This window comes from Scyliorhinus torazame, chromosome 12 (genome assembly GCF_047496885.1).
Source record: "Scyliorhinus torazame isolate Kashiwa2021f chromosome 12, sScyTor2.1, whole genome shotgun sequence".
Lineage (NCBI taxonomy): Eukaryota > Metazoa > Chordata > Chondrichthyes > Carcharhiniformes > Scyliorhinidae > Scyliorhinus > Scyliorhinus torazame.
The window spans coordinates 16,583,361-16,610,096 of record NC_092718.1 but is presented as its reverse complement, the minus strand read 5'-3'; the positions used below and the strand labels follow the sequence as shown (position 1 = coordinate 16,610,096).

At 44.0% G+C, this 26,736-nt stretch overlaps 1 protein-coding gene across 2 annotated transcripts in view; it reads right to left on the bottom strand.

The window, feature by feature from the left end:
• The window catches only part of pias1b (protein inhibitor of activated STAT, 1b), a 192,588-nt gene that overhangs the window by 118,423 nt on the left and 47,429 nt on the right, over positions 1 to 26,736 (bottom strand). The window contains exon 2 of one of the 2 annotated variants that reach the window (XM_072470469.1): positions 24,940 to 25,066. The exons of the other annotated variant lie outside the window; for it this stretch is intronic. Coding sequence (XP_072326570.1) covers positions 24,940 to 24,966 — 27 coding nt within the window. The 5' untranslated portion in view covers positions 24,967 to 25,066. The remainder of the gene's footprint in view (positions 1 to 24,939; positions 25,067 to 26,736) is intronic. 2 annotated transcript variants of the gene reach the window in all.

The window sequence follows — 26,736 nt, the reverse complement described above, 5'->3', positions numbered from 1 at the left end:
TGGTGGCGATGGATGCCGAGAAAGCATTTGATAGAGTGGAGTGGGACTATCTGTGGGAGGTGCTGAGGAGATTTGGTTTTGGAGAGGAGTATGTTGGATGGGTGCCGCTGTTGTATAGGGCCCCAGTGGCGAGTGTGGTCACGAATGGACGGGGATCTACATACTTTCGGCTCCATAGAGGGACAAGGCAGGGATGCCCTCTGTCCCCATTATTGTTTGCACTGGCGATTGAGCCCCTGGCAATAGCATTGAGGGGTTCCAAGTGGAGGGGAGTACTTAGAGGAGGAGAAGAACACCGGGTATCTCTGTATGCAGATGATTTGTTGTTATATGTAGCGGACCCGGCGGAGGGGATGCCAGAGATAATGCGGACACTTCGTGAGTTTGGAGAATTCTCAGGATATAAACTGAACATGGGGAAAAGTGAGTTGTTTGTGGTGCATCCAGGGGAGCAGAGCAGAGAAATAGAGGACTTTCCGCTGAGAAAGGTAACAAGGGACTTTCGTTACTTGGGGATCCAGATAGCCAAGAATTGGGGTACATTGCATAGGTTAAATTTAACGCGATTGGTGGAACAAATGGAGGAGGACTTCAAGAGATGGGACATGGTATCCCTGTCACTGGCAGGGAGGGTGCAGGCGGTTAAAATGGTAGTCCTCCCGTGATTCCTCTTTGTGTTTCAGTGCCTCCCGGTGGTGATCACGAAGGCTTTTTTCAAAAGGATCGAAAAGAGCATCATGAGTTTTGTGTGGGCCGGGAAGACCCCGAGAGTGAGGAAGGGATTCTTACAGCGTAGTAGGGATAGGGGGGGCTGGCACTACCGAGCCTAAGTGAGTACTACTGGGCCGCCAATATCTCAATGGTGAGTAAGTGGATGGGAGAAGAGGAGGGAGCGGCGTGGAAGAGATTGGAGAGGGCATCCTGTAGGGGGACTAGCCTACAAGCTATGGTGACGGCCCCATTGCCATTCTCACCGAAGAAATACACCACAAGCCCGGTGGTGGTGGCGACTTTGAAAATTTGGGGACAGTGGAGACGGCATAGGGGAAAGACGGGAGCCTTGGTGGGGTCCCCGATAAGAAATAACCATAGGTTTGCCCCGGGGAGAATGGATGGGGGATTTGGAATATGGCAAAGAGCAGGAGTAATGCAACTGAAAGATCTGTTTGTGGATGGGAAGTTCGCAAGTCTGGGAGCGCTGACCGAGAAATATGGGTTGCCCCAAGGGAATGCATTCCGGTATATGCAACTGAGGGCTTTTGCGAGGCACCAGGTGAGGGAATTCCTGCAGCTCCCGACGCATGAGGTGCAGGACAGAGTGATCTCAAAGACATGGGTGGGGGACGGTAAGGTATCAGACATATATAGGGAAATGAGGGACGAGGGGGAGATTATGGTAGATGAGCTGAAAGGGAAATGGGAAGAAGAGCTGGGGGAGGAGATTGAGGGGGGGCTGTGGGCGGATGCCCTAAGTAGGGTAAACTCATCGTCCTCGTGTGCCAGGCTAAGCCTGATTCAATTTAAGGTGTTACACAGGGCGCATATGACTGGAGCACAGCTCAGTAAATTTTTGGGGGTAGAGGATAGGTGTGCGAGATGCTCGAGGAGCCCAGCGAATCACACCCACATGTTCTGGTCATGTCCGGCACTACAGGGGTTTTGGGTGGGGGTGACAAAGGTGCTTTCGAAAGTAGTGGGGGTCCGGGTCGAACCAAGCTGGGGGTTGGCTATATTTGGGGTTGCACAAGAGCCGGGAATACAGGAGGCGAGAGAGGCCGATGTTTTGGCCTTTGCGTCCCTAGTAGCCCGGCACAGGATACTGTTGATGTGGAAGGAAGCCAAGCCCCCGGGGGTGGAGACCTGGATAAATGACATGGCAGGGTTTATAAAGCTGGAACGGATTAAGTTCATCCTAAGGGGATCGGCTCAAGGGTTCACCAGGCGGTGGCAACCGTTCGTCGAATACCTCACAGAAAGATAGAGGGAATGGAAAAGAAGAAGGTAGCAGCAGCAGCCCGGGGGGGGGGGGGGGGGAGGAGGAGGAGGAACCAGAAGGACTCTCCGGGTTAATATATATGTATAATATGTATAGGTCGTTGCTATAAATAATTGTATATTGGACTGTTAAATCATATTTTTGGAGAGTGTTTATCTGAGACAAGGCAGTTGCCATTTAGTTTTAGTTTTAGTTTTCGTTATATATTATTTATTCTTTGTTTATAAAACAGGTCATTGTTATTTATACGGTTATATTATTGTGTAAAGGATACACAATGTACTGTGATGGTTGACCAAAAATTTTCAATAAAATATTTTTTTTAAAAAAAGAAATGTAACATTTAATAGCAAAGCAAGTAAGATCGTGAGGATGAAGCAGGCTGACCAGTCACATTAAAGGCAAGGGAAAATAGTGGTTAGCGAAGTTCGGGCAGCTTGGGTTGCGAAGGTCAGCAAAAATGGGCCCGGAGCAAAAACGTTTGAAAAACACTGGACAAGGGTCCAAGAAAGGCTGACAATGGATTTACAACAATAAAGAGAGGATGTCTCAGTTGTGCATGCACCTCAGCCATACAGATCAGAGAATTCCAGATTCAATTCCCAGTACAAATTGTTAACAGTAAGGGGTGGTTACTCGGTACCACCCAGGAGAAAGCAATTCACTTGATTGCCATTGAACTCAACATCCACATCTTCCACGAGACTCTGGCTGAGTATAATCAGAGTTGTTACTCTGCACCAGTTCTCCAAATGAGCATCATGACTTCAATGCTATTTTCCTGCCTTTATAAATACCCTTGCACATTGCATCTAATGTCCTCTCGAATGCCTGAATTGAATCTGCCATCACATTTCCAGGCAGTGCATTCCATATAAAGTCTCCAAATCCAGTGCAGCAACTCACTAAGGTTATTGCACCATCACAGAGAGCAAAAGTAATGTTATGCAGCACCCACCAGTCTAACTTACTCGTGCCATCTTTTCATCATCAGAGTCAATTACCAAACATCATCAGAGAAAGGTAGCCATTTTCAGAGATAGGGAAGAACTCTTTTGGCTCAATACAATTTTACTATGGCACCATCAGGCCAAAATTAGAACTGTTCTGTGCAGCACTATTTTTAATACAAGAAAAGGCTTTTTGTTTCTAAAACTGGCTAAGGAACAGTAGAAATAAAAAAATGAGGAATCAATGATGGGGATCATGCAAGGCTGAGAGAAACAAATTACCAATGGCTCTGCCCCTCTAGTTATCCAGATATTAAGTGTTGGGAAATGTACCATTTTTAAATTCATTTACGGGACATGGGCGTCGCTGGTTAGACCAGCATTGCCCATCCCGAGTTGCCCTTCAGAAGGTAGTGGCGAATTGCCTTCTTGAACCGCTTCAGTCCTTGTGGTGTAGATACACCCACTGTGCTGTTAGGAAGTTCCAGGATGTTGCCTCAGCGACAGTGAACGAGCGATAATATATTTCCAAGTCAGGGTGATGAGTGACTTGGAGGCAAACTTTCAGGTGGTGTGGTTCCCAGGTATCTGCTCTTCTGGTCTTTCTAGATGGTAGTGGTCATAAGTTTGGACGGTGTTGTCTAATGAACCTTGGTGAGTTACTGCAGTACATCTTGTAGATGGTACACATTGCTGCCACTGTTCGTCCATGGTGGAAGGGGGAATGTTTGTGGAAGGGGGAAATGTTTGTGGAAGGGGGAAATGTTTGTGGAAGGGGGAAATGTTTGTGGAAGGGGGAAATGTTTGTGGAAGGGGGAAATGTTTGTGGAAGGGGGAAATGTTTGTGGAAGGGGGAAATGTTTGTGGAAGGGGGAATGAATCAAGCGGGGCTTGCTTTGTCCTGGATGGTGTTGAGCTTCTTGATTGTTGTTGGAGCTGCACTCATTCAGGCAAGTGGACAGTATTCCATTATACTCCTGATTTGTGCCTTGTAGAAAGTGGATAGGCTTTAGGGGGTCAGGTGGTGAGTTACTTGCCATAGGATTCCTAGTCTTTGACCTGCCCTGGTGGCCACAGTATTAATGTGGCTAGTTCAGTTCAGTTTCTGATCAATGCTAACACCCGGGATATTGATTGTGAGCCATTGAATGTCATGGGGCAGTGGTTAGATCCTCTCTTGTAGGAGATGGTCATTGCCTGGCACTTGTGTGGCACAAATGTAACTTGGATATTGTGCATGTCTTGCTGCATTTGGACATGGACTGCTTCATTATCGGAGGAGTTACAAATGGTGCTGAACATTGTGCAGTCATCCGCAAACATCCCCACCGCTTACCTTATGATGGAAGGAAGGTCATTGATGAAGCAGCTGAAGATGGTTGGGCCTTGGACACTACCCAGAGGGCCTCCTGCAGTGATGACCTGGAGCCGAGATGACTGACCTCCAAACACCACAACCACCTTCCTTTGTGCCAGTATGACTCCAACCAGCGGAGAGTTTTCCTCCGGATTCCCATTGACTCCAGTTTAGCTAGGGCCCCTTGATGCCATACTCGGTCAAATGCTGTCTCGATGTCAAGGGCAGTCACTCTCGCATTCAGCTCTTTTGTCTATGTTTGACCCAAGGCTACAATGAGATGAAATTAAATGAAAATCGCTTATTGTCACAAGTAGGCTTCAAATGAAGTTACTGTGAAAAGCCCCTAGTGGCCACATTCCGGCACCTGTTCGGGGAGGCTGTTACGGGAATTGAACCGTGCTGCTGGCCTACCTTGGTCTGCTTTCAAAGCCAGCGATTTAGCCCTGTGCTAAGATAGCACTGCTGATGACTCCTTCCATCACTTCGCTGATGAGTAGACTGATAGGGCGGTAATTGGCTGGGCTGGATTAGTCCTGTTTCTTGTGTGCAGAACATACCTGGGCAATTTTCCACATTGCCGGGTAGATACCAGTGTTGTAGCTGTACTGGAACAGCTTGGCTAGGGGTACGGCAAGTTCTGGAGCACAAGTCTTCAGTACTATTGCCGGGATATTGTCAGGGCCCATAGCCTTTGCCGTATCCAGTGTCTTCAGCCGTTTCTTGCTAGCACGTGAAGTGAATCGTATTGTCTGAAGACTGGCATCTGTGATGCTGGGGACCTCTGGAGGAAACCGAGATGGATCATGCACTCAGCATGACTGACTGTGAAGATTGTCACAAATGCCTCAGCCTTGTCTTTTGCACATGCTGGGCTCCTCCATCATTGGGATGGGGATATTTGTGGAGCCTGCTCCTCCACAGAGTTGTTTAATTGCCAGCACCATTCACGGCTGGATGTGGCAGGACGAGAGCTTAGATCTGATGCGTTCGTTGTGGAATCGCTTAGCTCTGTCTTGCTGCTTGGTACACAAGTAATCTTGTGTTGTAGTTTCACCAAGTCGACACCTGATGTTTTGGTCTGCCTGATGTTGCTCCTGGCTTGCTCTCCTGCACTCTTCATTGAACCAGGGTTGATCCCCTGGCTTGGTGGTAATGGTAGAGTGGGGAGAGGCCATGAGGTTGCAGATTGTTGTTGAATACAATTCTGCTGACGCTGATGGCCCAACAGCACCTCATGGATGTCCAGTCTTGAGTTGCTAGATCTGTTCCAAGTCTATCCCATTTAGTACGGTCTAACAGTGCCCCACAACATGGAGGGTATCCTCAACGTGAAGACGGGACTTTGTCTTCACAAGGACTGTGCGGTGGTCACTCCTACTGATACTGTCATGGACCTCTCTGCACATTACCTTGTGTTGATCTAATTCAGTAGAGATGGTGTGAAGATGCCGGCGTTAGACTGGGGTGAGCACAGTAAGAAGTCTTACAACACCAGGTTAAAGTCCAACAGGTTTGTTTCGAATCACTAGTTTTCAGAGAATTCACCCGAGGAAGGAGCAGTGCTCCGAAAGCTAGTGATTCAAAACAAATCAGTAGAGATGGTCTGGACAGGAAAGTCAATTGCTGCCAGTTATTTGGATCAGACATCAGAGTGCAGCTGGCAAGAACAGAATCCGTGTCTACATCAGTGGTGGGCAAACTGCAGCCTCTGGGCCATACAGTCCATCAGGGTTCTACGCGAGACATTTTGTTGACCATTGCTGATGCGGAGCATTGCTATATTTTACGGATTTACACTTGCATAGTCTTTTTTCAAACAGTATAACTAAAGTGATAAAGTGGTAAAGCAAGGATACGTGAAGTGAGGTGCGTGCCGACTGCACATAACATTGACTGTGAAAGCCTCCCTCTACTTCAATTCAAAGTGTATATGACTATTTTGTTTTTGCTATTTGACATCAATGGCAGTTCCATTACTATTTAATACAGGAGTATTGTGTCCAGTTCTGGTCTCCTTATTTGAGGAAGGATGCGGTGGCATTGGAGGCAGTTCAGAGGAGATTCACCAGGTTGAATCCAAGGATGAAAGGATTGATTTATGAGGAGAGATTAAACCATTTGGGCTTATACACGCTGGAGTTTAGCCGGATGAGAGGAGATCTGATCAAAGTATACAAAATACTGAAAGGGATTGAGAAAGCAAAGGTGGACCAAATGTTCCCCCTTGTGGGGTAATCTTGAACGCAAGGTCACAGATATAGGTTGAGAGGCGATGGATCCAATACTGAGATGAGGAGGAGCTACTTCTCGCAGAGGGTGGTGAGTCTGTGGAACTCGCTGCCCCGTAGTGCGGTGGAATCGGAGTCATTAAATGGTTTCAAGGAGGAGATAGATATATTTCTGATTTTAAAAAAGGTTAAAAAGATATGGGGAACATGTAGCACGGTGGCTTTGAAATCAGGAAGCGATCAGCCATGATCTGATTGAATGGCGGAACAGGCTTGAAGGGCCGAATTGCCTATTTCTGCTCCTAATTCCTATGTTCCTGTGGAATTCTTTATCACAGACTACTGTAGCGACTGGGTCATTAAGTAAGTTCAAGGCTGAGATGGTCAGAATTTTTTAAAATTTAGAGTACCCAATTCATTTTCGCCCTTCCAATTAAGGGGCAATTTAGTGTGGCCAATCTACCTACACTGCACATCTTTGGATTTGTGGGGATGAGACCCCTGCAGACACGAGGAGAATGTGCAAACTCCACACGGACAAAGACCCAGGGCCGGAATCAAATCCGGGTCCTCGGTGCCTTGAGGCAGCAGTGCTAATCACTGCGCCACCTTGCTGCCCCGGATTTTTAATCAGTAAAGTGAATCATGAGTTATGGGGATACGGCAGGAATATGGAGCAGAGGAGAATCATATCAGTCACAGTCTCATTGAATTGCGGGCCAAATTCAATGGACTGAGTGATCTACCTCTGCTCCTACGTCTTATAGTATTCAATCTTATTCATGGGGTCATGGTTAGCAAATATGTTCGATTTAAATCATGCGGCCTAAGTTGCCTATCACCTAAGTTCCCTATCATAGAGAGACATAAAATTTGAAATAAGGAAAACCAGCGTGATCACAACGAGTTAAACTACAGGACCGGTGCCTGCATGGGTCTCACCCCCCCACAACCCAAAAAGATATGCAGGGTAGGTGGATTGGCCACGCTAAATTGCCCCTTAATTGTAAAAAAAAAAAAAAATTGGGTACTCTAAATTTCTATTAAAAAAAGAAAAAAGGACAAAAGAGGACCCCCCCAAAAAAAAGTGTTAAATTACAGGTGACACATTTCGAAGATTACTTAGTACCATCCCCCACAATTGCCTGTCCACTGTATTTTGGTCAAATCCCCGAGAAAACACATGATTGAACGTATTTAAAATTGGCTCATTCACAGAGCTACACTAAACAAACTGCAGGAAGGTTTATCCTGTTGTTTGGAAGCGCAAGTAAAATAAAACTGGTAAATGATGCGGAGGAGAGTACAGCACATCCTGTTAATAAGGCACTGTCCATTGCAATCTTTCAGTTAAACAGTAAAAAAAAAATCAACTCAACAGCCGCAACTGGATGCTGCATCTCAGTTTCAACAAAATATCTTCATGCTTATTACTTCATTATAAATATTTTATTCCTAAAAAAGGGTATGTTTGAATGTAACTGATAGTGTTAAATATTGGAAAACAACTCAATTTTCAAAATTCAATAATAAAGAATTCATCTCTGGAAGCAAACAACTATATTAATGATGGTAGATTAATCTCTTGGGCCTCATTTACATTCACAAGGTTAATCCCTGATGAGATTTACCAATACTGTCTAACTGCCATGTGATGCATTTTGGTTCAATTCCAAGACAGTAGTCAACAACCAACATGAAAACAGATTGCAGTGTATAAATTTACACATGGGCTATCTGTAGGACACCTCATTGAATAATACATTTAGCAGCCTCATAATAGCAGACTACAAGGGGAGATCAAATTTAAGATTTACACAGCTGATTTATTCTTTCGAAAATCAGGATCACAATATCCTTAAAAAGTAACTTCGGAACATGTTTAGATGACTATGCTTCAACAAGATGCGAATAGCAATTTCCCAATTTTCCATTCTGCATAAATATTAACCAAAAAAAAATTCCATCTCTTCTCCATACCTCTCTTGAAGGTGTGAACATGAAATCAGTGCACAGCTCCCAGTAAGAATAACCAAGTAGCAATTGGAGATAGACTAACCACCACCTAACAGAAACAACTACGCACATGTGTGCACGTGCAGCGCAATTTAAGAGGACCTTACAGGACACTGGAACCGTACCTTTTAATTCAAAGTCTTTTATGGTTAAGAAACATTTGCATTGAAAAGACATACACTGGGAGGTGAATAAATTTTGATTAATGTTAAACATTAGCATTATTTAATTTTTGTTTTGCTGGCTTCTATCTGGTCCATGCCTTTGCAAGTTATTTCAGAGTAAATCAGGAGGAGCACTCCCGAACATTTTCTGACACACTCCCCTACCTTCACATAAGCAATACCAACTTGCACAAGGTAAAGGAGAGAATGCAGAGATCGAGAATGTACTCTCTAGCAAAGAGTCAACATCTTCAGGATAAAAGGGGAGAAAATTAGCAATGAGTATTGAAGAAAGTTGATAACTTTTTTTATCCTTTCATAGGATGTGGGCATCACTGGCAAGGTCAGCATTTCTTGCCTAACCCCGATTACCCTTGAGCTGTTTAGGCCATTTCAGAGAGCACTTAACAGTCTGTGGGCCTAAATTCACAGGCAGGCCAGACGAGGTAAAGATGGCAAGATTTCCTTCATTAGTGAGCCAGATGGATTTTTACAATAATCGATAGATTGTTTTCAATTCCAGACTCAATTGATTGAATTTAAATTCCACCAGTTGCCATGGTGGGATTTGAACTAGTGTCCCCAGGGCATTAGCCTGGGCCTCTACATTACTAGTCCAGTGACATTATCACTATGCCACATCACCCCATATTAATAGCAAAGTAATTTGGGCTATGACTGAATTAGTCAAAAGTGCAATCTTCCACAACACAAAATCACTAAAGTCAGTTATATTTTATCAGATTTATTGGTGGATGAAATTAACAACTCATTAAAAATAAAACAGATGTCAGGAATTAAGTGTGACCTAATGGTTGTGCACTTGCTGAAAGAATGTCCACATAATTCAGACACGAAAATTCACTTACTTAAGAACCAATTTCTCATCACCTCAATTTGGGTCAACAGGTGTTAAACTGGCTGAAACATGGGTGGCACGGTGGCACAGTGGTTAGCACTGCTACCTCACAGTACCAGGGTCCCGGGTTTGATTCCAGCCTCGAGTGTGTGTGTAAAGTTTGCACTTTCTCCCCGTGTCTGCGTGGGTTTCCCCCGGATGCTCCGGTTTCCTCCCACAGTCCAAAGATGTGCAGATTAGGCGGATTGGCCATACCAAATTGCCCCTTAAGTGTCCAAAAGGTTAGGTGGGGCTATCTGGTAACGAGGATAGGGTGGGGGAGTGGGCCTAGGTAGTGTGCTCTTTCAGAGGGTCAGTGCAAACTCGATAAGCCAAATGCACTGCATTGTAGTTATTCGAAGATTCTGAAAAGCAGTATTGCAATAGATAATTGATCAATTGCTTATTAAGGCATGTGCATTTTGAATCCAACAGTTGTGCAATCCTTCGGAAAGTAGCGCCAGAATTTCTTACTTCACACCAATCTTTTTTTTCTTTTAAATAATTTTTATTAAAGGTTTTCATAAAATATCGATAACAAAATGAGAAAGAAAAAAGAACCCAACAGGGTTAAGTACAAAACACAATCTAAAAAAGCAACCCCCAAACCCCTCCCCCCCTGTACCTAAATAATAAATTAACATTAACATCCTGACTTAAGACAACAGGTGTGTACACCCCCTCAGACCCTTCCAGTGTAAATAACAAACAAAAATAAAGTAAACCCCCCCCCCCCCCCCCCCACCAAGCTGCTGCTGCCATTGACCAACGTCTATCGTTCTGCCAGAAAGTCTAAGAACGGTTGCCACCGCCTAAAGAACCCTTGTACCGACCCTCTCAAGGCGAATTTCACCCTCTCCAATTTAATGAACCCTGCCATATCGCTGATCCAGGATTCCACGCTTGGGGGCCTCGTATCTTTCCACTGAAGGAGAATCCTTCGCCGGGCTACCAGGGACGCAAAGGCCAGAATTCCGGCCTCTTTCGCCTCCTGCAGTCCCGGCTCCTCTGCCACCCCAAATATTGCGAGCCCCCAGCCCGGTTTGACCCTGGATCCTACCACCCTCGACACCATCCTCGCTATGCCCTTCCAAAATTCCTCCAGCGCTGGGCATGCCCAGAACATATGGGTGTGATTTTCTGGGCTCCCTGAGCACCTAACACACCTGTCTTCACCCCCAAAGAACCTGCTCATCCTTGTCCCGGTCATGTGTGCCCTGTGCAGCACCTTAAACTGTATGAGGCTGAGCCTCACGCACAAAGAGGAAGACTTCACCCTCCCTAGGGCATCTGCCCACATCCCCTCTTCGATCTCCTCTCCCAACTCCTCCTCCCACTTGCCTTTCAACTCCACCACCGAGGCCTCCTCCTGCATCACCTGGTAAGTTTCTGAGATCTTCCCCCGAGACTTCACACCAATCTTGTGCTACAAAATATTTAACACTTTTTTTGGCCAATTTTCTTTTCTATTTTACCTTTTCTTAATAGCATCATTTTGCACATTCCATGAGACAATCTTCAGCCAAAAGGTCATTTTCTTGATTTCCGATCCCAACTGTCAGTGATTAAAACCCTTCTTCACTGGGAGGGCAACACAACCAAACCCTAATCTTGTCGCCCGTATTCTGTATATGGTCACTTCATAGGATTACTGACAGTAAACATTTGTTAATTCCACACCCCACCCACTGACTGCTTGTTACGATGACATGACCTCAAGCAAAACAGAAAGAAATCTACAATGGTACCAAAATTTATTTGCAACAAGGTCCCAAACGCTACATCATCTGGAGGAAACATGGCAAACTGTATTCCCACTGTAGAGAACTTCACTTTGCACATGTTTTGTTACAGCTACAAAGGAAAACTTAGAATCTTTACTGTGGGCAGATTAAAATGATGGCCTTAAAATGCATGTTTTAAAGCCTTTATTAAAAAGAAACAGGAAGAGCTTTGTCAGACAGCTGTAATTTTCGTTGCTTTCCCTAGTGTTTAACCCAGACTCTCCCTTCTCACTTTGCTTTGTTCTGGCAGCATTCGGCTCTTTACACAGCCGTTTCTGTTTCCCCTTCCCTTACTCCCCCAGAGTGTGGTCCTGGCTTTCCGGTGGTCCCAGCTTCCGGAAATGGTTTCCCATTTTCATTGGAGCCCTACAAATGCCACAAGCAGGTCATGGGCTAGTAGATAATGTAGCAGTCTTGCATAAAGTGTGCAATATTATAATTAATGTAGAAACTTTAGAAACCTAGGTTTTTACCCTGCGCTCCATCTCCTTTCTACTGCATTTTTATATTAACCTTACTTCTATCTAGTCAACTGTGCTTATTAGTCATCTGCACAGTGTACTCTGGCAAAAATTCAAATACAGTTCTGCTTTGAGTAGCTATACCATCATAACTCAACAAGTCATGCATAACGCCCACACAGGGAAACAAAAGCAACAAACGCACTCCATGAATCTTGCTGAAATGACTAAAGACAAAACTTGAAGTAGCCATGGAATCATGCTGGACTCAATATTAAACATGGCAAACAGGGTCAACAAAGCTAATTAACTGTTGGAACTGCGTGGCCAAAAAGGAAGAGAGGAAATGCTGATCAAGCTGTATAATGTTCTGGGCAGACTACAATACACAGGAAGACATTCAGATGGTAACGGCAGTGCAGGGAAAGGGCATGAGCTCTTATTGTTATAGGTCTGAATCCTGAGGAAAGAGTGGAGAAACCTGGATTTTCCAACTTACAAAGGAGGCAGTGGAGGTGACTAGACATACAAGCAGATGGAAATATTAAATTGAGAATATTGCCTTGAAGCAAATTTAGAGTTGGTGGACAAGGAGACAGAGGTTCAAACCAGTAAAAGGCAAATTCATTATGAAATCAGGAATTTGTTCTTCAGAAAGACTCCTGGATAAAATAATGCAGCCAAAAAGTCCTGGAATAAACAACAATTGAATTGTGCAATTGAGGGGGTAGTATAGGAAATAAATGGAGCTTTTTGATAGCTCAAATAGCCTTCAGCTTTCCGAAATGAGCAATAAATATTAGCTTTTGTCAGTAATGCACATGGGACGAGAATAAAAAATAAAATGCACTAGTAAGACAAATTTTCAAAATTTGAATCAAGATGAGAAAATGCATCTGGAGCTAGGAAGATTTGCCTTCAGAAAATAAAATGTTACAGAATGTTTTTAAGTTTTCACTGTATATGCAAAATATGCTCTCTTGATTTCAAGTCATTTTCAAAATTGTTTCATGAGGTGAACAATAAGGGAAGGAGGTCTCAAAAGCCAATGCCAAACAATATTTGGCATTTTTATATTGATGTGGTGCAGCTAATAGTAGGCATGTGGTAACATATTGCTTCATCAACTGCACACTAATTCAGAAGAGGCACACTCGGGCCCAGTGTCCAGAGCTTGGCAAGGTAGGAAACATGAGTGCACCTTTCTACTCTCCGTCTAACAGGTGGTGCACACATGAAATAAAATGGAAAGACAAAGACAAGGACCACAATATGCACAAGAGTCAATTCAAACCATGCAGAATCAAAATGGACAACAGTATTTATACAAGGCATTTATACACAGGGGCGGCACAGTGGTTAGTACAGCTGCCTCTCAGCACCAGGGACCCTCTTTCAATTCCAACCTTGGGTGACTATGTGGAGTTTGCAGCTTCTCCCAGTGTCTGCGTGGGTTTCCTCCAGGTGCTCCAGTTTCCTCCACAGTCCAAAGATGTGCAGGTTAGGTGGATTGGCCATGCTAAATTGCCCTGTGACCAGGGATATGCAGATTAGATGGGGTTACAGGGATAGGGTAAGGGAGTGAACTTGGGTAAAGTGCTTTTTCAGGGGGTCAATGCAGATTTGATGGGCTAAATGACTTCCTTCTGCACTGTAGGGATTCTATGATTCTATGTTGAGTTTACAGTGGCATGCATGTGCCACACAAGTCTCTTCCCACCCCTTTTCACCTGACCCTACAAGCATAACCTTCAATTCCTTTTTTCTTCTTTCTACATACCAATTGCTATTCACTTCTACTATTCCTTGTTCCATATTCTAACTACAGGCGAGCTTGGACAAGTAAAGAAGCTGCTCCTGCATTCCCCATTAGATTTATCAGCAGCTATCTTACATTTATGTCCCCTAGTTTGTACTAATGCACAAGTGAAAATGTCTTCTCTACATTTACTCTATCTAACCCTTCCATAATCTCAAAATCCTCTTAGCAACCTTCACTTTTTTGGAGAAAAAAGTGCCACTGCCTGTTCAACCTTTCTTCATAGGTATAAGTTATGGTACTATCTTTGTAACTTTTTTTTTTTAAGCCATCTCCAATACCTACATATATACACGTTATTTCGCACTTGGTTCATCAACTGATACAGTAAATATTCTGACATAGATATTTCCAGTCGAAAGGGGTAAAGATCTGATGTCACACCACTTGCCACCAGCACAGTGATTTTCAAACGTTTTTGCCCAGGACCCATTTTTACCAACCAGCCGTTCTTCGCGAACCACGTCGGCCAGCCTTTGCAACCCACCATTATCGCATACCTTTAATGTGACAGCTGAGATTGCTTGATCCTCACGCTCTCACCTGCTTTATCGTTTAATGTTACATTTCTGTTTTTTCCCCCAATTAAGAGGCAATTTAGCATGGCCAATCCACCTACCCTGCACATCTTTGGCCTGTGGGGGCGAGATCCACGCAGACACGGGGAGAATGTATAAACCCCACATGGACAGTGACCCGGGGCCAGGATTGAACCTGGGTCCTTGGCGACGTGAGGGAGCAGTGCTAACCACTGCACCACCGTACCACCCTCAATGCTACATTTCTGCTGAGGACTTCAGCTAATACAAGTACTCACTACATCCATTGAAAAAAAAAGACGTTTGTCCTCGAACTTGCCATGCTTAATCATCAAACACCTTTGAAGTTTTGAGGGTTTTAATCTTTCATTTGCCAGCACTTACCTGCATAACATACATTAGCTTTGCATGGGCACAAATAATAAACCCACCAAGAAAATGTCTTTATATTGCTTTGTCCCGGATTTCAGCTTCTTAATGGGTTGTTCACCAGAGGCCCTGGAGCTCACACCAGCATTGCTGGCATCTACAAAATGGAGGAATCTCCTCGTGCCCAGACCATGTGACATCAGTGTACATAAGTTATAAGCTAAGATGTTGGGAGCAGAATTAGGCCATTTGGCCCATCGGGTCTGCTCCGCCACTCGATCATTTTTTTAATTTAAAGTATCCAAATCCTTTTTTTTCCAATTAAGGGGCAATTTAGCATGGCCAATCCACCTACTCTGCACATCTTTGGGTTGTGGGGGTGAGACCCAGGCGGACACGGGGAGAATGAGCAAGCTTCACACGGACAGTGACCTGGGACCGGGAACACCATTCGATCATGGCTATGTTCCTCATCCCCATTCTCCTGCCTTCTCACCATAACCCCTGATTTTCACATTAATCATTATTCACCTTATACTGTTACCTACAGTGCGACAGACCAAGAGCTGGAGAGTGACATCGGCCAGAGTAGTTCTTTCTTAGAACACATGAACAAGGAGCAGGAATAGACAATTTAGCCTCTTGAGCCCACTTCACCATTTAATACGATCATGACGATTTTCAGCCTGGCCTTAACTGCACCGTCCTTCCCATTCTCTACAACTTTTATGAAAATCGCTTATTGTCACAAGTAGGCTTCAATGAAGTTACTGCGAAAAGCCCCTAGTCGCCACATTCCGGCGCCTGTTCGGGGAGGCTGGTTCGGGAATTGAACCGTGCTGCTGGCCTGTTTTAAAAGCCGGCGATTTAGCCCAGTGTGCTAAACCAGCCCCTTAAACACATTACCAATTAAAAATCTGTCTCAACTGCAAAAAGATCTGTATGGGGTGTGTGACCGGCTCCCTGCCGCTGCTTCTGGAGAGAAGGTGCCATCGATTTTCAAAATGAACGTGCTCCTGGATCAATGTGATGTCAGGAGCAGCAATCTGCCTCACTGGGCTCCAGGCCTGAGCATGCTGAGGGGGCACGCATGCGCGGGGTGGCCGGCTTTCTATAAGCCGGTCGTGGCCGTTGAGCACTTTTTCCCGCAATCAAAACGCTGCAACCGATGGCCCCTCGACCCTCCCGCGCGACTCGAGTTTGAAAATGAGTGCGCTAGTAGATAAAATACAAGGGAGAACTAAGTATCAGTCAGGGGTTTCTGAAAAAATATTCTTTGATAGTGATTGAACAAAATAAGTCTCCACTAATGGCGATTTCAATTCTTTTGGGAGACAGAAAACAAAATAGACCTTCTTATTTCTTTACATCAGCTTTCAACACAACTTCTTTCTTGTACAGTCCCACAGCGTCATGGATGACTTCCACTCCAGGGAAGTAAATCTGCGGTGGCTGAATAGTCCGATCCTGGATCCACAGATTCGTCACAGGTTTGGCAGATGATGCTTGATGATGAGGTGGGTGGATGGGACACTCTGGATTCTGCACTCTCCTTCCGTTGTGCTTGGCCTCCACATGCTCCACCCTATGACGCGCGAGGTGATTGACGCCTTTGCAGATGTTTTTTCTCCAGCTGGTGCGTTCCAAGACAAGCGATTCTCACGTCAGTGGGGATGTTACATTTATTTAGAGGGGCTTTCAGGGTGTCCTTGTGGTTTTTCCTCTGCCCCCCTCCTTGCAGCGTTTCCTCTGCCATTGCGGAGTTCTGAGTAGAACACTTGCTTTGGGAGTCGTGTGTCGGGCATGCGGGCAATGTGGCCCGCCCATCGCAGCTGGTCGAGCGTGACCAGTGTCTCGATATTGGGATATCGGCCAGTGAGAGGACAGTCACATTGGCACGCCTTTCCTGCCAGTAGATTTGCAGGATTTTGCGGAGGCAGTGTTGATATCTCTCCAAGGATTTAAGGTGTCTGCTGTACATTGTCCATATTTCTGATACATACAGGAGGGCGGCGTCCACAGCTGCTCTGTAGACCATGAGCTTGGTGCTGGGTTTGAGGGTGATGGGGTGGAGCGTTGCTGCAAGAAAGATGGAGAAGAGCATTGGTGCTATGATGCAGTCCTATTTGTCTCCAGTTTGCACATGTATTGGGCCGGTGGTTGAAGGCTGCCAATCTCTCAGAAGCAGTTTATACAATTATAACTGCACTAAATGGCATATAACCAAGCAATGAGAAGATAAAAGAAAAACAAAAGAAATAGCTTGTTTTGGGCTCATTTCTAAAATTTTAAGAAAAAGAGGTGTTTTTGATTCATGCTTCTTTCCAAGCTCTTGTATTCACAGATGAATGGTGGTTTCTACAAGAAAACCCACCTCCCATTAACTAAAGTATTTTTCTTTAGACAGGCCATGAATGAGATAACATACCACAGATCATAGATGCCTTTCGATTGCAGCAGAACACACCAGATACCACACAAGTTGCAGTTATATTCATATAAGGCAATTTAAAAAAATACATATTGGGAATGTTTCCTTCAGGTTAAAACTGATATAGGTATATTTAAATAATCTGCAAGAGTCTTGGAAGGAGATGAATGGAAAATTGCTCATGAAGGCCAAGTGTAATCCCCAGAAATTGGGCCAAAGTAAATTATAGATAGTTTCCACTGAATTAATATTTATAAAAAGCTATATTAACAACCTCTAATTCAAAAATAGATCAATGTTACATCATGAAATATTTGTCAGCTTCCTCTTCAAATATTCCGATAAATTCATTGGTAATTTACCACCCTATGTACCCCAATTTGCAAACTTGTCCACGTTAATAAATTGTTTACACAATACAGAGCATCACCAAAAAGGAAGTCAACTGAATTGGGATAATTGTGTTTTGGCTCCGGGGACTCGAGTCTTCATCTTGCATGCTTGTCACCATCATTTTCCTCCCATTCACTTAAATAGAGAAAAATTCTGTGCTGTCAAGTGCAGCAGCAGAAAAACGACGATATTTTTACAACTACAGGGGTCACAAAACAGCATACTTTACTCGAATGACAAAAAAAAAACTATTTACGGGCACAGTGCTTAGCACAGTTGCTTCACAGTTCCAGGGTCCCAGGTTCGATTCCCGGCTTGGGTCACTGTCTGTGCGGAGTCTGCACGTCCTCCCCGCGTCTGCGTGGGTTTCCCCCCACAGTCCAAAGATGTGCAGGTTAGGTGGATTGACTAAACTAAAATTGCCCCTAGTGTCCAAAAAAGGTTAGGTGGGGTGATGGGGCGGAGGTATGGGATTAGGTAGAGTGCTCTTTCAAGGTCCGGTGCAGACTCGATGGGCCGAATGGTCTCCTTCTGCACTGTAAACACAGGCTAGAGAATGTTTTAGCGACAATGATTTGCAACTTTTCAATACTAAGAGATTTCAAAAGTCACTACTACCATTGAGTGCATCTTGCTTAATGCAAGTCTTTAACCACACCTCCTCCTGCACTTCTCAATCTCAGTCAAGCTTTCCATTTCATGAAAAAAAAAAGAAAAATCATATTCTGCTGTTTTTCCCAACTTGTATCCCTTATCTGAATTGGTGTGCTGACCACGGTGGCACAATGGTTAGCACTGCCGCCTCACAGCTCCAGGGACCCGGGTTCAATTCTGGCCTTGGGTGAGTGTGGAATTTGCACTTCTCCTCGTGTATGCGTGGGTTTCCTCTGGGTGCTCCGGTTTACTCCCACAGTCCAAAGATGTGCGGGTTAGGTGGATTGGCCGTACTAAATTGCCCTTAAGTGTCCAAAACGTTTAGGTGGGGTTACTGGGATGGGGGGGTGGAGGCATGGGCTCAAGTAGGATGCTCTTTCCAGGGGTCAGTGCAGATTAGATGGGCTGAATGGCCTCCTTCTGCACTGTAAATTCTATGATCTCCAGCAACAAATAGTTAACATATGGAGGCAGGACATGCCAATCACATCAGTTGAAGTGAAATGGTGTTAAAATGTTATAGTTTTTTTACCGAGCCATGCCCATGCACAAGGACAATCTGTCACTTACACAGCAAACAGGAGAGGAAATGAAATGTGCGAAATCAGCAGGGCAATGGAAAAAAAGGAGATAGAGGGAAAAGTGAGCACAGATGCGAGATGTTTGCATGAGTTTTATTTGAACAAAGTAAATTTCAATAAGTTAGGCAACATATCAGCAGGAAATATTTTGTATTTGCTTATTGCTTTATAACTGTGCATTGTACTCAAAATCAAAAAAATTCTATTAGCTGCTCAAGAGGAAAGTTTCTTTTAAATACACAAACTTAAAGATCTAAATCTCAGTCATCTGAATACAGAACACTAGAGCAAATGGAAAATTGAGATCATTCCATACTAAATAAGTTTAACATTTGATTATTGTAACAATTTGCTAACTGCTCCACCTCAGATTTTGCCAAAATTACATGCAACAGAATTATTTTAAACAAGACAGGCAGATTCATATGGTGATAAATTAATTTTTTATAAATTAAAGGTGTAAAAACAAATGAAATATTCAAACAGAACAAAGTGGAAGCAGCTACATTCCATTAATTTAGAAAAATGCACAAGCTGTAATATTACTTTCTGAACCTTATATAATGCACTGTGACACCAGCAAGTGTCATAACTGTGCGATGTGGGAGCTCACGGACACGTCCACTGTCCCTGGCTCCTTCACGTGCAAGAGGTGTGTCCAGTTGCAGCTCCTGTTAGACCGTTTGACTGCTCTGGAGCTGCGGATGGACTCACTTTGGAGTGATGTTGAGGACGTCGTGGATAGCACGTTTAGCGAGTTGGTCACACCACAGGTGAAGGTTACGGAGGGAAATAGAAAATGGGTGACCAAAAGACAGAGCAAGAGTAGGAAGGCAGTGCAGTTATTCGCTGCGGTCATCAGATGGCATGTTGCCTCTCTGGTGCAAGGGTCTAGGATGTCTCAGAGTGGCTGCAGGACATTCTTTGGGGGGGGGGGGGGTGACAGCCATAGGCACCCAACGATATAGGTACAAGAACTGGATGAGGTCCTACAAGTTGAATTCAGGGAGCTAGGAGTTAAACTAAAAAGTAGGACCTCAAAGGTAGTAATCTCAGGGTTGCTACCAGTGCCACGAGCTAGTCAGAGTAGGAATGTCAGGATAGATAGGATGAATACATGGCTCGAGAGATGGTGCAAGAGGGAGGGATTCATATCCCTGGGGCATTGGAACCGGTTCTGGGGGAGGTGGGACCAGTACAAACCGGGCGGTCTGCATCTGGGCAGGACTGGAACCGATGTCCTAGGGGGGTGTTTGCTAGAGCTGTTTGGGAGGGTTTAAACTAATGTGGCAAGGGGATGGGATCCAATGTAGGAAGTCGGAGAGAAGTAAAACGGGACCAGAAACAAAAAGCAGTAAGAGGGAAAGTGTAAGGCAGAGAAGCCATAGTCAAAAATCAAAAAGGGCCATAGTGCAGGGTACAGTGACTGAGGAGAGTGTGAAAAAGGAGGTGGCCAATGCAGGATTGAGGGTGTTGTACCTAAATGCACGCAGTATACGGAACAAGGTAAATGAGCTTGTTGCGCACATTGAAATTGGCCAGTACGATGTTGTGGGCATCACAGAGACGTGGCTGCAACGGGATCAGGGCTGGGATCTAAATATCCACGGATATATGCCCTATCGAAAGAACAGGCAGATGGGCAAAGGGGGCGGGGTTGCATTGTTAGTAAGGAATGATGTTAAATCGATAGCAAGGAGCGATATAGGATCAGAAGGCATAGAATCTCTGTGGGTAGAGTTGAGGAATCGCAACGGTAAAAAGACCCTGATGGGAGTTATGTACAGGTCCCCTAGCAGTAGTCAGGATGTAGGGCAGAAAATAAATCAGGAGATAGAAAAGGCATGCAAAAAAGGCAATATTACAATAATCATGGGGGACTTCAATATGCAGGTGGACTGGGAAAATCAGGTTGGTAGTGGATCCCAAGAAATGGAATTTGTGGAATGTCTAAGAAATGTTTTTTTGGAGCAGCTTGGGACAGACCCTACTAGGGAACAGGCAATTCTGGATTTGGTGATGTGTAATGAGGCAGACTTGATTAGGGAACATAAGGTGAAGGAACCCTTAGAGAGCAGTGACTACAATATGATAGAATTTACCCTGCAGTTTGAGAGGGAGAAGCTGCAATCAGATGTAACGCTATTACAATTAAATAAGGGTAACTACAAAGATATGAGGGAGGAGCTGGTCAGAGTTGATTGGAGAAGGAGCCTAGCAGGGAAGACAGTGGAACAGCAATGGCAGGGGTTTTTGGGGGTTATTAGGGACGCACAGCAGAAATTCATCCCAAGGAGGAGGAAACATGCTACGGGGAGGACAAGGCATCCATGGCTGACGAGGGATGTCAAGGACAGCCTGAAGGCTAAGGAAAAAGCATACAAAGTGGAGAGGATTAGTGGGAAACCAGAGGATTGGGAAGCCTTTAAAAGCGAGCAGAGGACAACTAAAAAAGCAATAAGGGGGGAGAAGATGAAGTACGAGTGCAAGCTAGCTCGTAATATAAAGGAAAATAGGAAGAGATTTTTTTCAATATATAAAAGGTAAGAGAGACAAAAATAGACGTTGGACCACTAGGAAATGTGGCTGGAGAAGTAATAATAGGAAACAAAGAAATGGCAGATGAACTGAATAGTTACTTCGCATCAGGCTTCACGGTGGAAGACTCCAGTGGGATGCCAGAGCTCAAGGAGAACCGGGGGCAGAGGCGAGTGCAGTGACCATTACTAAGAAGGTGGTTTTGGAGAAACCGAAAGGTCTGAAGGTGGCTAAGTCACCTGGACCGGATGGACTACATCCCAGGGTCCTAAAAGAGATAGCTGAGGAAATTGTGGAGGCATTATTGATGATCTTTCAGGAATCACTGGAGGCAGGAAGGGTCCCAGAGGACTGGAAGGTGGCAAATGTAACACCACTGTTTAAGGGAGGGAGGCAGAAGATGGGAAATTATAGGCTGGTTAGCCGGACTTCGGTCATTGGTAAGATTTTAGAGTCTGTTATTAAAGATGAGATCGTGAAGCAATTGGAAGTGCATGGTAAAATAGGACTGAGTCAGCACGGCTTTGTCAAAGGGAGGTCGTGCCTGACAAATCTGTTAGAGTTCTTTGAGGTGGTAACAAGCAAGTTAGACAAAGGAGAATCAGTGGCCGTGACTTATTTAGATTTCCAGAAGGCCTTTGGCAAGGTGCAACATAGGAGACTGTTAAATAAGTTAAACGCCCATGGTGTTAAGGGTAAGATCCTGGCATGGATAGAGGATTGGCTGACTGGCAGAAGGCAAAGAGTGGAGATAAAGGGGTCTTTTTCAGGATGGCAGCCGGTGATTAGTGGTGTGCCTCAGGGGTCTGTGCTGGGACCACAACTTTTCACAATATACATTAATGATCTGGAAGAAGGTGCTGAAGGCACTGTTGCTAAGTTTGCAGATGATACAAAGATCTATAGAGGACAGGTAGTATTGAGGAAGCAAGGGGGCTGCAGAAGGACTTGGACAAGCTAGGAGAGTGGGCAATGAAGTGGCAAATGAAATACAATGTGGAAAAGTGTGAGGTTATGCACTTTGGAAGGAGGAATCGAGGCATAGACTATTTTCTAAATGGGGAAATGCTTCGGAAAGCAGAAGCACAAAGGGACTTGGGAGGCCTTGTTCACGATTCTCTTAAGGTTAATGTGCAGGTTAAGTCGGCAGTTAAGAAGGCAAATGCAATGTTAGTATTCATGTCAAGAGGGCTAGAATACAAGACCAGGGATGTACTTCTGAGGCTGTATAAGGCTCTGGTCAGACCCCATTTGGAGTATTATGAGCAGTTTTGGGCCCCATATCTAAGGAAGGATGGGATGATCTTGGAAAGGGGGTCTTGGAAAGGGTCCAGAGGAGGTTCACAAGAATGATCCCTGGAATGAAGAACTTGTCGTATGAGGAACGTTTAAGGACTCTGGGTCTGTACTCGTTGGAGTTTCGAAGGATGAGAGGAGATCTTATTGAAACGTACAAGATACTGCGAGGTCTGGATATAGTGGAGGTGGAGAGGATGTTTCCACTTGTAGGAAAAACTAGAACCAGAGGACACCATCTCAGATTAAAGGGACAATCCTTTAAAACAGAGATGAGGAGGAATTTTTTCAGCCAGAGGGTGGTGAATCTGTGGAACTCTTTGCACAGAAGGCTGGGGAGGCCAATTCACTGAGTGTCTTTAAGGCAGAGATAGATAGGCTCTTGATTAATAAGGGGATCAGGGGTTATGGGGAGAAGGTAGGAGAATGAGGATAAGAAAAATATCAGCCATGATTGAATGGCGGAGCAGACTTGATGGGCCAAGTGGCCTAATTCAGCTTCTATGTCTTATGGTCTTAGAACTGAAGATTATACTCAATTTCACAGGTCAGGATTTCATTCTCAGCGCAGCCAACCATACTTTAGGGTCACGTTCCCGAGCAAAGGAGAAAAAAGGCATCCCATTACCAACACAAAAAAGGAAAAATTTATATGGAATATCTTTCATGAAATCTTTCGAAGACAACGGGCAGTATTCTCCCAATTTGGGACCAAGCCCGGAGGCGCGGGGGGGGAGAGAGAGAGAGAGAGAGAGAGAGATGTCCTGCTGCGGAGGCCAGCAGAAGACATGCCAAATCTTCCGGCGCCAACCTAATCAGTTATCCAAGTATTTTGCGCCATATTCTGCGGCACGGAAGGCCTGTCGTCAGCACATAGTCCGTTGTCTAATTCGGGCACCATTTTTAAGAGGTGCCCAGCAACACCAACCCACTGTTGAAGAAAGAAGATGGATGGCGAGGAACATTGAGGCTGGTAGATGGAGCCCCTCCGAACCTGGAAAGTTCACCTGCAAATGCTCCCCCTGACCCACTTGTGGTGTTCCAGGGTCCAAGTGGGTCAATCCTCCATCCCGAACTCTGGAGACAGACTCCTGACATCAGCACGCCACATTGTTCCGTTCCAAACATGCCTCGTGTCAGCGTGTTTTCCTGCCAGCATCACGGTGTGGGGAGTTTGATCTTCACCTGCAAATTAGTTTCACACTATGGCACCAGCAGAACATCCCACTGTCAATTCAAACCATCGTAAAACTGATGTTTGAACCTCCTGCCATATTCTCCCCACCATGACCGTCATCGAACCTGCCAGCAGGGACTTGGAAGAATTCCGCCCAAATGTCTACCTTTTCTCCAGTCAACTCTTCTAATTTCTGAGCAAATAAATATCACAAGATAAGCTACAAAATAATTTTTTTTAAATTTCAACTAGCAAATTAGAAAATCTATTGCAAAGGCAAGGCGTTGCCATAAACTACAATGACACAGCAACTTACAACACAGAAACCATTTCCAACACCCCACATACCATGAGGATAAGCCACCACAAACTAATCTCTTTAGATATGTGATCAGAACTTGGGTGGACCCTATGAGTCAAGCACACAAATCTATAATTGGCTCAATGACATTGTCCACATACAAATACCTTAACTTTGACCTTTTGGGTAATCCTAATCCTTTTATTCTCTCTAATCACCCACACTTAATTCACCTTCAATACAGTGGAGCATTTATTTTTTTCATTAAATGAGTTTCATTCTTGTATTTCAAGTATTTTTTTATGTTTTAACTTTGATATACAGGTATGGTCTATTACTGAGCTCGCATTGAGTCCATAAGTAAAAATTATGCAAATCAACCCTGGTGAAGAAAAAGGCTGAAGGAAAATCTTTAATTTGTTATCTTACAGGTAATGAGCCAAGCGATGAATAGCCTCTTGGGTTAATCAAACTGCATAAATTACCTCCTTTGAATTTGGGTAGATGTAGAATGTCACAGACTGACAAATGCCACTGGTTTAACAATATTGCCCTGGAGTACGTACAGTTGTCAAAATGTAGCGGCTTCAGTAAGGCTACAACACCAGCTTGACTACCCAACAGCCTTCTCCACTCCCGCCATTTAAAGAATTTGGATATCTGCCCAAGATTAAAATCTTGCAGTGAAATTGCAGAACTGTTCACATTTTTGGAGGTGGAGAAAGGCCCAGCGTAAAAAATAATTCCAACATAAAATACATAACCAATCAGAAAACAGGGAATTTAGGATTTAAAAATAAACAACCGAACCTCTCAGTTTAAGAACGATCATATTTTTAAGTAAAACAAAACAACTGGCCCCAGTTGAACATAATCAACCACTGAGGTAAATGAACTTAAGGCCAGCATGACACACTGATGGGTACGAAACAAATTTATGCCTACAGAATCTCACACATCATTTGCAATCACAATGGGGATTACCCAGTGGTGGGCGAGCACGTCTCCCATAGGAAATCTGACACCCCGAGGCTTTTCTTACACTTTTTTTTTAAAGCAACAGTTCCAAAGCAGCGCTCCTGGTTTCATCTTTGTCATCAACCAGGGAAAGCTGCAAAGATACAATAATACATTTTTAAAACAGGAACTAAACAGAATGAAAACTATTTTTAAAACCCCAACCCCTTAATTTCAACATTCTCCCCCATCACTTAGCGCAGCACCAGCATACCACAAGCATAAGAGGAAGATTACATGGAGTGGAGCCATTTTCCATTACATAAATAGTTACTGAGAAATGTGGTCCAGATTAACTGTTAGTTACATGGGTCTTAAATAACTACCATTTGACATTTTGCCTAAAGTCACACTGAATTCCACAAAAAAAAAAATTTGAATTACACATGCAGTTCAGCCATGATCTTATCGAATGGCAGAACAGGCTTCAAGGGCTGAATGGCCTGCTCCTATATTCCTCGAAATTCAAAGAAAGCAAAAACCAAGAGAGAATATGCTGGAAAATCTCAACTCTTTTTTACCAAGAGAGATCTTCATATACTCTAAACCAAAGGTGTGTAATTTAACATACTAATTGGGGTTATCTTATAGACTTTTCTAAGTTGCACAAAGCAACTCACTAATATGGAAGATCAAGAGAGCTTGCTGCACATCAATCCTGTATCCAATCCTTCATTTAATTCTCCTTTATCAGCTGTACTTTTTCTATTCAACTAACTCATCTCTTTCAAACAGTAGATGAGGAGGTTTGTCTTCAGACAAGACAGCTCTGCTTTACATGATTACTCTTTTTAACTATCCTAATAGGAAATAAATCTGCCTTTGCTTGTGGTCTAACAAAATCAAGGGTGGCCAGATTAGACTTCACTTCCAAAAGCCCTTCTCCAAAACTCACTCTCTACACAGCTGTCTCCAAAACTGCCTCTCTCCACAGCTTCTTAAAATGGCTCTCTGCCTTTCTTGGCTCCACCCGCAATGACCTCATCTCCCCAAGCTAAAAAACAAATTATCTCTGCAGGTTGCACGCACTTTAATTCCCACGGGAATTTCCCAGTCAAACTACAGTCCATTAGCCTAGATTGAAAAATACATTCCTTCATCAATTTCACGCTCTGGCTGCTGAAAACACCCAAGCCCTGCAAAACAGAATTATTATTTTTAAGCATGACCATTGCAGTCAAATGCACTCTATTCCCAGGCTTTTAACCGTTAAATTGCCCAATACTTAGAATCCAATATTCTTAAAGTCTTCCAGTCGTCACATTATCCCGAAACCGTAGAATATTTTTCAGTAGTTTGAAGTTCAAGAAAATGCCAACAAAAAACAGACCTGTGCAAAGTGTGGCAGAAGCAGCAGACATACTTCAGTAGGGATGGATGAGGTATATCAACAAGGCTAAAAAGGCCACTGGATTAAACGGTTAGATGAAAAAGCAAAAGTTGTCCATGTTAGCATGGCAACAAACCAAATCCTTGCCAGCAACACTGAAGTAATGCATATATTCAATGGAAACTTTACCCAGCAGTTTCAACAGTTACCAGACGCCTCATGAGTCTACAAATGAGTTGATTATTGCTTATTATTTTTTCCCAAGCCACAATATCAACTCAACTGATACAGAAAATTATGCAGACAATTAATGAGTTTGATAAATTATAGCACTGAAACAATCCAAGTGACTATTCTATAATCCAACATTTAAAGTCCAAAAATTAACTTATAGGCAATTTAACTAAGAGTAAAATATGCTAGTTACATTATCT